Below are 14,924 nucleotides of genomic sequence, written 5' to 3' on the forward strand. Positions count from 1 at the left end.
CACAGTTACCCGGCCACTTCTTCGTGACGTTGAAGCAGGTTATTCATATGAGTGAATGTGCTAGATGAGTGCCAGTGCGCGAAGAATCCGCATTTATTGCGTCACCAAATATTTATTCGTGCATATCCCATTTTAGGCAAACGCGTATACTTTAATGTTTCTTGTGCTCTTATCACCCCGCATTGATATATGACCTTGAATTACACGTTGAAAAGGATTTTGATGGTGTTTTCAAAGTGCCTATAAATGCCTAATTTGGAGTTTGTGTCTAAATGGTTATCAGGGCCCACAAATGCATATTTTTGAAATCAGTACATATTTGAACACTATTCAGCCTCAGTTCTTGGTTTCAAGTGCAGTTTGAGCCCGCTATTTATGAAAACGGCCAACAGTGACTGTTTATAACTCTATTGGATTGATTCTAGTCCTCAAGTTCAATGAACTCCCGGAAAGCGGCCACTAACGACGCGCTGGCCAGCATGAGCCACCACTCTTACATGACACGGGCGGTTGGCGATGTGAGACTGTGTAAAGTAGACCCGGCTGGGAAAGGTGAATGAAGAGCAAAAAAAAAGAAAAAAATGTGTGATGGGCGCGTAACTTTTTCATTTGTAATTCACAGTTTATGGTGCTCCATGCAAGGAGAGGCATATGACCATTGAAGGAATGTTCCTGCTCTGCCCCTGTCAGTCATGTCAAAAAGAAAGCCACCCAGGTGGCTCTTGATTTCGACAATGGATACTCGACCCTCCACGCTACAGAATAAACGGTGTGGCTGTGTTCAGCAAATCGCACTAGGCCAAGGACAATTGCCGGTCTATGCTCTTCTGCTGGCTCTTTGACAATAAAAAAGCAACCGCCTTTCTGGATTTCCTGTCGTAAGCACTGGTGGGGCACGTATTTGCTTGAAATTATTTGCGTTTATGCGAAAGTTTTGTGTGCTTATATTTACAATTTTGGGAGTCCAAAACGTCGTCTTTTCAGGCCATTTTTGGCGATTAAAGCGCGTTTTATTCTATGCCGGAACATTCGGCCTCTAGTTATCAGTGTTACTACTAGCATGGACAACATGATACATAAAAGCGAAAATCTGCAAGACCAGCTTTATAATGCACGTGCACATGAAACAACATCAAGCGCAGACGTTTTTTTTTAATTCAGGGTGAAAAGCTCTTGATCTTTTCCTTAGGCGGAGCTGCATGGATAACACGTGAATGAAACTTCTACTTTCCTTTTTTTTTTAGTTTCATCGCTTGCTGGAAACAGCAAGGCCGCTAATGAAGGCAGATGCTTTTGGTGGAATACTGTTCTAATAAAAAATATTGGTGGGCACTGCGGATGGGCTCAGCCTTTTGGGCTATCGTCTGGTGCCTTTTATGGTACTGTTAAGGGCGGACAAACAAACAAATGAACAAATAGACAGACAGACCAAATTTTTTTGCCTCGAAGGTCCCCAAGAAAGACTATTGTTTTTAGAAAAAGAACTCAGCTTGCACCAGAATTTCAAGTTACAGTTATCCTCAGATCGCTCTTGTTTTCCAGCTCATCTGTTAAGAGACATCTACCTTGTCACCATGGTGAGCGTGCATCGTCCGGAAAGCAACAGGACAGTGACTAAAACTGCGTGTGCGACCCCCCCCCCCCCTCTTCCACGGCAGGCCCTAAACCCAAGGTGAGCACATGTTAGCTCTTCGCACAAATCTGCTGCGGTCCGTGCCGACAACGTTTTGCATGTTGATCTAGCTGCTCAGGCTGATCTATGTAATTATCTGATATTCTAGTTAATATCTAGGTAATTATCTTGTTAATTAGGATATCTAGTTAATTTTCTGAAGTTTCTGGGTCGTTATGTGCCAGAACCACGGTATGCTTAAGGCAGGGAACCAGTACGTGCAGCGTAACAGCGGTGGGTTGGGCTTGACTTGTACCCAAATGACAGGCACGTCTAAAACCTTTGTAGCCATTGTAAAGCAGCTTAAAAACGAAGAAAAAACACCTGTATGTAGCAACAAGAAGCATGGGCCCTTCCAGCACCGATAATGTGTTGTCTTCTTCCTGGGTCTGCGTGTTTTTTTTTTTCGCTATTCTACCATGCGTTATACTAATTGATTTGTGGAGTTTAACGTCCCTAAACCACGATATAATTATGAGAGACGCCATAGTGGAGGGCTCCGGAAATTTAGACCACCTGGGGTTCTTTAACGTGCGCCCAAATCTGAGCCCACGGGCCTACAACATTTCTGCCTCCATCAGAAATGCAGCCGCCGCAGCTGGGATTCGATCCCGCTGCGGGATCGAATCCCAGCTGCGGGATCGATTCCGCAGCAATTTTAACGTGAGACCACGTGGGCATGTAAAACATCTTCGAAGTCAGCTCGTTATTTTACACACACACAAAAAAAATGCTCTTGGTCATTTTGATTGAAGGTCTCTTGGGAATACTTTGGTAACATTCGCGTTCAAACAACTAGACGTAATTGCCAGTTGTAAGCGAGAATGCCCGCTAAAGCGTTTTGTGGTAAATCTTACGAGAAGCGTTTGTTGGCCTAATCGAAGAACAGGTCGAAGTTAGACTGCGGCTCTTATGTTTAGGACGCGGCAAAAGCTCATGGGGACTGCTCTGAACTTGTGTAGCTTGCACTCAAAATCTTTATTCCAAAGCAACCACATTCAGTGATACTGATGATGTTTGGCTCCGAAAAATAGCGCGTGCATTGTTGGACTGTAGATGCATTGTCGTCAAGTTGTTCTGAGGGATAAGAACCATTCTTTTTTGTGTTTTTTAGGCGATTTTGATAGCACCGACAGTACACAGGCTCAAATTTAACGAACGTACTTACCAACTTCCTTCGACGGTCTTTGCGCGAGAGGAACAGTGCACTATTACAAACATTTCTATGTGACACATTAAAGAACCTGTACGCTGTTTTATGAAAGAGTAAACAACAATGCTGAGGTGAATGAACGTGAGAAGGTCCAGCGAAAAGCGCGCAATAGTTTTACGATCTGCTGAAGCATCTAAGAACAGCGAAAACATGCACTAAAAATAACCTTAACAGAATTTCATTGATGAAAGAATCACCGTAGACGTCTTAAAAAGAGAGGAATCATGCACGAAGTATAATTTCTCAAGCATTTCCAAAACCGATGTTAGCGTGAGGATGTTTGATGAAGAGTATTACAAACATTTAAATGCGGCATCAATGAACAGCTCTGTATTGCATTAAAAAATGAATGAAGAAAACTACACAAGAAAGGGTCAACGGCAGACGATCGTTGTTTTCAACCTGCCTCCTAAACTAAAAACAGCGCCTGCAGAGAACCATTTCTTCAAATCGCACGCTACGCTGTGTGGTCCATTATCTAAATAAATGCTTACTGTCCTTGTCAGAGACAAAACAACGTAAATGGGCCGCCGAACTGATCGTCTAAGACCATTTACGGCTCTCTAACACGTAATTTCTTAAGAGTAAGACGTGACGGTTGCTGTTTTTGTGTGGCCTCTTATACTTCATTGGATGTGTCCTGAACGGGCTTGCCACGAGGTCCCACTGAAAATTTTGATTGCACGTTAGAAGGCAATGTTAATAGGATTTCGTCAAAATACCAGACAAGTTAAGATAAAATTAACAATTTATGATAAGACTGTAAGTGATTTGAGAGCCGGAATGAAGGGTAATATTTCTTCACTCCTGCCGTCGAACCACTCATACCGCTCCGACACGCTGCAGCAACAGGTCCAGCAGACACGTTTGAAATATGCGCCTTGACTATTAACGCCCAAAAGACGGGATTTACAGTCTGTATTAACGCTTTCTCTCTATACAACAGTAGTTTGCAACCGAGAAGCACTATAACAGCTGTAGTGAGCACTTCATCATAACGTGACAAGCCCGCCTCCCCCCCTCTTCTTTTCTCTAATTTGGCTTGTGAAACACATGTGTTGAGGTCTTGCATTGACCGAAGAAGTGGATTCGCGGGTCGTGGCCAGTGAAGTTACAAATAACGGCTGTGACGAAAGCAATATCTTCTATAACCAAGAGCGTCTCCCGTGAGAAAGAACACAAGAACGTCAGTTTAAAAATTCGACCTATTTTCCGCCACGAAAGCGTGTCGTACTCTGCAGATAACCACCAACGACCACCACCGATAACTACCGTATGATCTTCGTGCCGGGCTAGTTCTTTGTAACATTCAAACACTTTAGGTTTGCACTTCGAAACTGTGGGTGATTTCTGTCGTTCAATTATTCCAGTCCTGTTATGGTAATCACATCGGTGCATGTTTTGACAACCAGCAAGAGCGCCTTCATGCTCTTAGTCACTTCATCGTCCAGCGCTTGTTGCGATGTCTGGACAGTGGACGTCGAACGGCAAGGCTCCAGCGTTTCTTGCCATTGCGTAGAATGCCGAAGTTGTGTCCGAGAGCAGCGTCTTCACCGGCCCGTACTCCAGAACGGTACCCTCCGACATCACAAGAATTCTGAAACGACAAAAAAAAAACATGTGCTTTCAATCACGGACCTTGTTGCTTTGAATTGAATGATTCAATAAGAGCAAGTGCAGTAAATGTCGACGTGCTGTCGTGTTATGTTCGTTACACTCGAGTAATGAAAAGTGTGGAAAGCCCCGACTGTACGATTTTTCGCAAGTAGCTTGCCATGTTAGTAGAAATATATATGTACTCCAAAATGTGTCACACACTAGGATGCTGTCGTGCCCACTCATTTGCTCATTATTTTTCATTATGCGAACGTTACGTCGTCTGGTGGTCATGCATCAATTTCCGACTGGCGACCAAGAAAGCAACCGATGTTCACACCTGCGTGTGACTGAAACCCGTCGCCATGCAGAATTCAAGTCTGCTCACGTACCCCACGCATTTTCATTTCCCTGCAAAAATAAGCTGTTCCTGCCCCCTGATTCATTCAGACGTTCGAAAGTGTAGTGGCGTGATGGAAGAATTCAACAGCGTGCGAGTGAGCTAAAACAGTTGCTTTGCGGTTAAAAAAATTCCCCTCGTGACCAACGACAAACCAGTTTGTGACTAGCTGAATTGGTCGCACGACCGGTGCTAGTCCAAGGTGTGAACCAGTGTTTACCATAGAGTTTCCTAAAATAAACTAGAGGGGACTCTGGCGCTGCGACTGTTCATGGACCTTGGAAATGATGGGTAGTACACGGATTTGCCTAGTCTTTGTACTTGCGGGCAGCGAATCTCACTTCCGGCTTCGTTTATTACTGGTTTTGGTTTTCTTTTAAACAAGACATAACGAGATATTTTCAATCTTGTGGCCCGATTCGAAATAGTAAGCCTAAAAGAAAAAGGTAGCGAAGCGCAATGGCTGAGCATTTGTTGATTTTTGTTTCGTGAGAACAGAGTTATAAGTCACATGAACACACACAGAGTCAAAAACAGGCCAGAAGTACGAAGATGAGACAAATCTGTGTACTACCCATAATTCCCACGCTCGATGAAGCGCCATGCGTTGCAGCTCCCATAGACACTAGCCCCAGAGTTCCTTCTAGTGTATATTAGCAAGTTCTGTTATCTTAGCGTGCGTTATCGCTTGGCGAAGCTCATTTACATATCTTAAAAACACAGTAGTGAAACTCCCGGTCACTGTTAGAAGAAGCACAACCACGTGACCTGAGAAGTGACGTCGTGTATGACGTCACCAGTTTAGCGGCACGTTGCTGGGGCTCTTCTGATCGCAGTGATTCTGGCCAAATATTGAGAATCATGTAGGGCCATGGCGTAGGAATACCTTTTTTTAAAATCTGCAAACTATTTGGTGTATATTGCTAGTTCACTGTTTGTATGACAAAACCAGGTTGCTTCTCCAGTCCATATCTTTGCTCTTCCATTTATGTCTACGGCGATTGGCAAGCTTTACTAAAACTCACCGAGCACTTTATGCATTCACTTCAGACGACTTCAAAAGGAAAGCCGTATTTTTCGTGTCCGTCAGTGCACTGATACTGTCCTGGCACATTTCGAAAGATTATTGCCCCTAAAGAGGTTTCGCATTGCTTCCGAGATCGGAGGCAGCTTCTTAGGTTCTCATTGCCTCCGTGATCGGACCACGTTTCACTAAGCTATGGTGTCGTATGGTGACGTCTTCGCGTGACGTTATTTCATGTCGCAGTGACGTAACGACAATCTTATATTTACGTCACACATTTGTTCAAAAGTGACGTCATAATGACGTCATGTGATGACGCCATTGTGTGACATTACTTCATGTCACAGAGACGTAATGGTGATTTTATAGTGACGTTGCAAATTTGTCGAACTGTGACGTCGTCATAAATTCTTGTGATGACGTTATCGAGTAATGGTGATATCTATTCGTCACTCACCCCCGACACTGTGGGAATCCGATGGTCAAATTTCACGTTTGATGAGGCATCGAAGGTGCTTTTGCTTTAATCAAATCGTTTAATAGTAAAAAAAGCAAGTGAAAGAGCAGTACTTTAAAAAGATATTGTTACGCGACGTCGGACAGAAAGAGCATCATAGACGACCAGGACGATGAAAGCGACCATGCTCGTGTTGTTGTTGCTGCTGTTCTTCCATCTTGGCTGCAGCTGCCTCTGACTCTCCCTGTATATTTTATAAATATATTTATTTCATTTATTCTCTCAGCCCCGTAACATTTGGTGGAAGTGCGGGGTACAACACGATATAATGGTGCTCCGCAGTGGCCGACGCTTGGATTTTTCCACCATGGCCAATCAGGGACTGGCTCCCGCCGAGGCGACTACAACAACTGTTGTCCTTCCGCAGCTAAAAGATCCTGGCATGTTCTGTGGCACGGATGATGTCGACATCGAAGAATGGTTGCCGTTGTACGAGCGTACAAATAAGAATTACCGCTGGGATGAAACTATTATGTTAGCCAATATCCTGTTCTATTTGAAAAGAACAGCAAAGGTGTGGTTCGAGAACCACGAAGATAAAATTGGAAGCTGGGATGCGTGCAAAGAAAAGATGCGCGCCCTTTTCGGCAAGTCTGTGGGTAGAAAGGCAGCGGCCAAGAAGGAGTTGGCATCTCGTGCGCAAACGTCATCAGAGTCTAACGTGACACACATACAGTACGTGCTTGACCTTTGCCGAAAAGCGGACAACGGTATGGAAGAAACCAAAAAGTTAGCTCACATATTGAAAGGAATTGCAGATGATGCATTCAACCTTCTCATATGCAAGGACTGCAACACGGTCGATGCCATCATCAAGGAGTGCCAGCGTTTTGAGTCCGCAAAAAGTCGACGTATCGCCCATAATTTCACTCGACTACCAAACACAGCGGTAACCTGGTCGTGCGAAGACAGGCTTGCGCTACAGACGCCGTTAACTGCAGAGCACGTGACGAAGATCATCAGACGTGAACTTGAAGCTCTGTCTCCTGCATCCACGTGCTCCCGTGCCTGTGACTCTAGCCCTCAGATGGTACCACTGGTACATGCCATTGTGCGACAAGAGCTTTACAATGCTGGACTGGCCTCCGAGTGCACTACAGCTCCCTCTCAGCCGATCAACCGTCGTCCACCCCATGTTTCGTATGCCCAAAGCCAAAACTTTCCGGCGCACCCTCGCAATCCAGCTGAGTGGAGAACTGCTGATGATCGCCCGATTTGTTTCAACTGCCACCGTATCGGACACGTGGCCCACCATTGTAACACTCGGTGGTATTGGCTACAGGCATCCTACGGGTACCCCCATCGGCCAGAGAGGGATCATGGACGCTTTCAAACTTACCGGTGTCAACTCAGGTCACCAATGAAGACGTTCCTTCTATGCCGCCATATCGTCGTCGCTCTCCATCTTCGCATGCTCACCAGTCCCGTTCACCGCTCTACCGTCGCCCATCGTCTCGCTCGCCCCAATTTCGCCAACAAACGTCGCCGACTGACCACCTGCCACGGGAAAACTAGATGATGCAGCTCCCGGAGGTGATGCTGCATTGACCATTTGCCCGCCAAATCTTCTGACCATGCTGCCGACTCGACGCAACCTTATTGACGTTGAAGTAGATGACACACCCGTTGTTGCACTGGTGGACACATGGGCTCACATATCAGTGATGAATTCAGAACTTCGTTGCCGCCTTAGGAAATTTTTAATTCCACCCACAGTGCCACTCATCCAGGTCGCCGACGGCGGCACGTTTGCCGTGCTTGGAATGTGTACCGCGCGTATAAGTGTGGCTGATTGCTCCACGACAGTGCTATTTGCTGTGCTCGAGAAATGTTCCCATGAACTTAACCTCGGCATGGACTTATCCTCGGCATCCGCCCACTCTGCTCTTATTGATTGTGGAACCGGCATGCTTCAACTTGATTTACCGTGCTACCACGACGACCCAACACCAGCTCAACCCCGTCTGTGTTCTGCAGATCACGTTCGCCTAGCACCTCAAGCCATTACTTACGTGGACCTGAGATCTGTCCCTCCTGTTCCCGATGGTGACTACATGTTGACACCTATTGCTGACGTTCTGCTGGCCAAAAATGTTGCCGTGCCTCACACACTTTTGACAGTCACGGGAAATACAGCATCTCTTCCGATCCTAAACTTCAGCTGGTGCACTCAAGTTATCCCAGATGGTATGACTTTGGAAAAAGTTTTTTCTATAGATGCTGCCATTTCGGCGTTCGTTGCCAAATCTTCGTCGTCCTCTGCTCCGTTTTCATCCTCGAAGAGCGCAGCGGATGCCACTATCGATAAGATGATCGCTCCGGACCTTCTTCCAGCGCAGACAGCTGACATCCGGCACCTGCTGAAATCCTACCGCGACATCTTTGATTTTTATGACCGCTCTTTGCGTCAGACATCCTTTATAACTTATAGGATTAACACTGGAGACGCCAGCCCCATCCGACGACGTCTTTATCGCGTGTGTGATGCTGAGCGACAAGTTATCCAGCCCGAAGTTGAAGAAATTCTCCCAAAAGACGTCATCCAACCTTCCTGCAGTCCATGGGCATCGCCGGTCGTGCTAGTCAAGAAGAAGGATGGCAGCTGGCGCTTCTGCGTAGACTACCGTCACCTAAACAAAGTAACACGTAAGGATGTGTATCCACTGCCGCGGATTGACGATGCTCTCAACTGCCTACATGGGTCTGCCTACTTTTCATCTATCGACTTGCGATTAGGATACTGGCAAATTTATGTCGATCATCGAGACCATGAGAAAACCGCATTCATCACACCGGATGGACTTTTCCAGTTCAAGGTTATGCCATTCGGATTGTGTAATGCGCCAGCTACATTTGAAAGAATGATGGACTCTCTCCTGCGAAGATACAAATGGACCACGTGCCTGTGCTATCTCAATGACGTCATCGTATTTTCACCTACATTCGAAAGCCACCTTAGCCGCCTAACGGCTGTTCTTGAGGTTTTCCGGAAAGCAGGACTTCAGCTCAACTCTTCCAAATGTCGCTTTGGCCGTCGGGAAATCACTCTACTCGGCCACCTTGTCAGTGCTCGAGGCGTGCAACCTGATTCTGAGAAAATTTGAGTTATCGAAGATTTTCCCATACCACGTTCCGCAAAAGATGTACGGAGTTTTATCGGCCTTTCTTCCTACTTTCGACGTTTCGTGAAGAATTTCGCTGACATTGCCCAACCAGTTACGGAGCTACTGAAGAAGAACATGCCTTTTTATTGGGGTACTGACCAAGCAATTGCCTTCAGCACCCTTACAACATTACTTACTTCCCCACTCATCTTGGCCCATTTCGACCCGTCAGCCCATACTGAAGTTCGTACTGATGCCAGCGGACATGGAATTGGTACTGTTCTTGCCCAGCAGCAACGAGGACAAGATGGCGTCATTGCTTATGCCAGTCACCTCCTTTCTCCTTTGGACAGCAAGTTTTCCATTACATAACGTGAGTGCCTCGCACTAGTCTGGGCAGTTGGAAAAATTCGACCATAGTTATTTGGCCGCACCTTTTCGGTAATTACAGATCACCATGCCTTGCGCTGGCTGTCGTTCCTTAAAGATCCAACAGGACGACTTGGCCGTTGGGCCTTGAAACTACAAGAATACAGCTTCGACGTGGCATACAAATTTGGCCTGATGCACCAGGATTCCGACTGTCTATTCCGTCACCCCGTGGACCCACCTGACCTTTCAGCACATGATTTTGACCCTTGCGTCTTCGCCACGTCGGCTTTCACCTACATACGCAAGGAATAGCTCAGCGATGTCTACTTGTGGTCTATCATGCAGAGTCTACGCTTGCCCCACGTAGACCCGTCGCTACACTTGTTCGTTCTACAAAATGGCATTCTTTACCGACGCAACACCAGCGCTGAAGGACCAGAGCTACTACTCGTAGTTCCTGCGACACTCCGTTCCGCTGTACTTGAACAGCTTCACGACGCCACAACCGCGGAACATCTCGGGGTCACGTACACGTACGATCACGTGCGGCGTAGATTCTTCTGGCCAGGCCTTTACCATTCTGTGCGCCGATACATTGCTGCATGTGAGTCCTGCCAGTGCTCCAAACATTCCACCTTGCCACCAGCTGGTCCGCTCCAACCAATAGACATACCCACCGTTCCCTTCTACCGCGTCGGTCTTGATCTCGTCGGACCATTTCCTACTTCTCTCACTGGAAACAAGTGGATAGCCGTAGCAACTGATTACGCCTCAAGATACGCTATCACACGAGCGCTACCGACAAGCTGTGCCACTGAAGTTGCGGACTTCTTGCTTCATGACGTAATTCTTCACCATGGCGCTCCTCGACAGCTGCTGACTGATCGTGGTCGCTCATTTCTTACAAAAGTAGTAAGTGACATCCCTCGCTCGTGTTTGACGCGTCACAAGCTGACTACGGCCTATCACCCACAAACAAATGGTCTTACCGAGCGCCTAAATCGAACATTGACAACAATGCTCTCCATGTACGTTTCCAAAGATCACCTTGATTGGGATAGTACTTTGCCCTATGTGACATTCGCGTACAATTCGTCATGCCACGATACCGCTGGCTTCTCCCCCTTCTATTTATTGTTCGGCCGCCATCCAGCCTTACCCTTCGAGGCTCTTCTCCCATCAACTATGCAAACGGTTACAGAGTACGCCCGGGATGCCACTGCTCGGGCTCAAGTGGCCCGCCAAATCGCACGGGAACGTCTTCTTGGCTCGCAGCTCACTCAGAAGGCCCGCTACGATAGCCATCACAGAGTAGTTTCCTACTCTCCAGGTTCATTTGTCATCCTCTGGACACTATGCCGCTACGTTGGCCTCTCTTCGAAGCTCCTGTCTCGCTACTCGGGGCCTTACAAGGTTTTACGCCGGCTTGCCGATGTCACATACGAGATTTCTCCGTTGGACAGTCAGTCATCGTCGTCCGCAACCGCTACTGACGTCGTCCACGTGACCCGCCTCAAACCGTACATATCCGCATATGACCTTACTCTCCTTTAGGCGCCGAGACGGCGCTGCCAGCAGCGGGGGGCTATATGTTACACCACGTCGGACAGAAAGAGCATCATAGACGACGAAGACGATGAAAGCGACCGTGCTCGCGTTGTTGTTGCTGCTGTTCTTCCATCTTGGCTGCGGCTGCCTCTGACTCTCCCTGTATATTTTGTAAATATATTTATTTCATTCATTCTCTTACCCCGTAACAATATATTACAATTTCGCGCAGCGAAGCGTAAATGCGCAGCATCGCTTCTGATTGTGACGTCATACCTCATTTTTTATTTCCGCTTGTTGTTGTCTGTACTATACATAAATCGTGACAGTGATGAAGACCCGCCAACTTCTTGACACGCAAACCAGAGCCATCGATGGTAACTGGAAATCTGATCTGGCTTTAATGAACAATGAAAAAAGACGTGTCTTAAAAGTAAGAAACTGGATAAAATTAATTGAGGGGGGTCGCGAAGAGACCGAATGAAACGGGCAACAGCTTCGCTGCCCGATTGGCTTTCAGGTCGTGAAACTGGCTAGACCTCTTGTATTCCACTCAATGCATCACTAGAAATTGGTGTGCCGTGCCTTCACATGGCGTTCTATTGCATTCGTGAGGCGAGAAAATAAAACTGGCACAATCTCGGTCGGTCAATCAAAAATTCATTGTGGATCACTCACTTGTCGTAGTCGAGCACTGTGTGGATGCGGTGAGCGATGGCTATCACTGTGCACTCGGCGAAGGCGTCCCTCAGCGTGGCCTGGATTAAGTGGTCAGTGTCGCCGTCCATCTGTGACGTCGCCTCGTCCAGAACGAGAATCTTGGGCCCACGAAGCAGAGCACGAGCCAGACAGACCAGCTGTCGTTGACCGACGCTGCACAGAACATGTGACTGCTTAGAAGCACTCAAACGCATGAGACATTTTGACGAGTACAAAACGGAACCGGGGCAAGTGGCGTAATGCGCAGGATAGGTAACCAGTGGTCAGTGAGAGCGCAGACGTGGGTGCGAAAGGATGGAAAATGTAGCCGGGGAAGACAAATGCTAGCTTAATTGGGGGGGGGGGGATGAAAAAAATTCACAGACAAAATACATAGTCACCTCGCGCATGACAGGATCCGTTGGATGTCTATGGAAGATGCCTTCGTCCACAGGGGACATAAAATAGACTGGCGATAGATCAGTCATAATGTTTATGCTATTGCTGTGACGTAACGATTTAGTCTGTTAAACTCTATTCTGTTCCACATTACCATGAAGGTGCTAACGATCAACTTGTACAGACAGACGCGCACTGCCAGAGCGTGATGAGGCGTATCATCATCATTCCTCAGATATTATTTATACCAACCTTTGTGTTGACTATAACAATCCTTCATATGCTCAGAAATTTCTGAAACATTTAAAGTGGCAGAAGGCATGGCAGCTAGGAGGCACTACTTATATTTTGATTTACTTCAACTCGGACCAAATAACCAATTAACGAAATAAACTTCATGCAAGGATTCAGTGAACTGGGAGCGCGGGGGTAAACACAGACACAAAGCAAAGAGGAGGCACACAGCATGGGCGCTCAACTAACAACTGATGGTCCCGCGCTCCCAGTTTGCTGAACCATCTTGAATCACCAACTAGCCCACCTTTCCATCCTATTGCAATTCATGCAAGAAATAGTCTTGCTATTACTAGTCTTGCTGACGTAATATTTTCTACTGCGATGCAGCGAATTGTTAGCTCGTTATTCATTGCGACGCCTCCACCTGCAGCAAAGGCGTGACACTTCTACTTTGACAGCAGAATAAAAAACAATCGTGGCATGCTTCGAGCTGTGTTTATCAGCCATGCTTCAAGCAGTAGATATCAGTTTGAACGAAGGGCGCTGACTGATAACAGTTGTAATACTATACAGCAGTCATGGGGGCCACGAATTGCTTCGCCTTAGAAAAAGAATATTTGGGCACATGTGAGGTTGTTTGTGGAGGAAGGAATGCGCCTTGGGCGTAGCGCTGCTGTCGACCGGCCTTTCCCTAGCGCTACTGTCGCGCTGAAACAGATGGCCGCTCACTCGCATGATCCGAAACCTGAACGGCAGACTGCATAGACTGATATTATCGCACCCTCAAACTGATGCAATGCCAGTCTGGATGTCAAGATAGAATGGAGACGCTTATTCAACACAAATTCACAACATCAATATAGATTACAGAGAGGTCGCAGTTGCGACAGCTCGAGAGAGTGTGGATGTAGGGACAGTTCTACTCCGCCCATGTGCGGGTTATTTTCTGGTGTACTCGGTTGATTTGAAATAATGTATGCATAGCTGTTTAGATACCAGATAAAAAGTGGTCATGAATTCAATCGGGCGTTGACTTTTCCGAATGAGCACAACCATAGACTCACATACGCAAGCAAGATAGGCCGTAAACTCTGCAGTAGTACCACGAAATGGTCATCGCTATGAACGGTATTGGCGTTGATGCGAACGGTGCTTGAAGAAGGCTTAAATGGTTCTGACACTGCACCTGAGGTTAGAGCCTCCGTCTCCTGTCTCGAGAAGCAGCCCCTCCTGTCGGCCAGCGACTACGTCGGACAGATGCGCCTGCCGGAGCGCTGTCCAGAGCTGCGCGTCCGAGTGACTTCGGGTAGGGTCCAGGTTGTCCCGAAGACTGCCACGCACCAGACTGGGGTCCTTGGAATTCATGAGAACGAAAGACAATCATTGGACTGCTAATACGGGACATATAATGAAGGCAAAATATATATTCAATTAAAAAGAAACGGCCGAGCTCTTTTGCGGGCAGTGAGCATAGTTAGAATCTTCAGTCCAGGACTCTATGAGCCGCGGCCTCCCTGCGCGTTCTCACCAACACATTGAGCTGGACCCTGGAGTTGATGATTCCCTTTGTTATATGGTTGGATGTGCTTTTATAAGTCCTACACTCATGATCGGAAACACTCCAAGGGGCACAGTGGAACATTGCTAAGGCAACAGGCAGTTATATTTGGTGTCCACAGCAGCTCTGCGTACGAAAGTGCCCTTTAGAAGTGGTTCTCGAGCTGCCTGCATAGGCGTGGCTGCAGTGGACGTCCAACTAAAATGGTCTATCATGAAAACACGGTTTCCAAGCTGGACAAAGACCAGATGAGCAGGACAAGCCCTACACATACGTTGTAAACCCTAATCGCACATCAGTATATTTTTTCTATGTCCTGTATCAAATCCTCGCTATACAGTTTTTAGGAATAAGAACCAACTAGCCAAGCAACAATTTTCGGAGGTCTCTGTTCTGTGATAAAGCCTATGACAATGTACTATGCGGGGAATATCATGCTGCAGCTTGTTGTCTTGTATGTCTGTTACAATTGAGCGATTGAGGTAGAAGTATAATGAATCTCACACACGCGTGGGCTTCTTGCCTGGCGGGTGCGTAATCACTTCGCTGCAAAACATTTACTTGCACATTGGTAACATTAAAATA

The 14,924-nt window shown here is 46.9% G+C and overlaps 1 protein-coding gene across 1 annotated transcript in view; it reads right to left on the reverse strand.

Annotated features, from left to right (window-relative positions):
* Window positions 1-2,626: 2,626 nt before the first annotated feature.
* Window positions 2,627-14,924, reverse strand: part of LOC119165008 (ATP-binding cassette sub-family C member 3-like) — a 134,663-nt gene continuing 122,365 nt past the window's right edge. The window contains exons 25-27 of the mRNA XM_037417204.2: window positions 13,968-14,134; window positions 12,125-12,319; window positions 2,627-4,482 (exon numbers count right to left, since the gene is read on the reverse strand). Of these exons, the coding sequence (XP_037273101.2) occupies window positions 4,326-4,482; window positions 12,125-12,319; window positions 13,968-14,134 (519 nt within the window). The 3' untranslated portion in view covers window positions 2,627-4,325. The remainder of the gene's footprint in view (window positions 4,483-12,124; window positions 12,320-13,967; window positions 14,135-14,924) is intronic.

This window comes from Rhipicephalus microplus, chromosome 9, assembly GCF_043290135.1.
Source record: "Rhipicephalus microplus isolate Deutch F79 chromosome 9, USDA_Rmic, whole genome shotgun sequence".
In the NCBI taxonomy this organism is placed as follows: domain Eukaryota; kingdom Metazoa; phylum Arthropoda; class Arachnida; order Ixodida; family Ixodidae; genus Rhipicephalus; species Rhipicephalus microplus.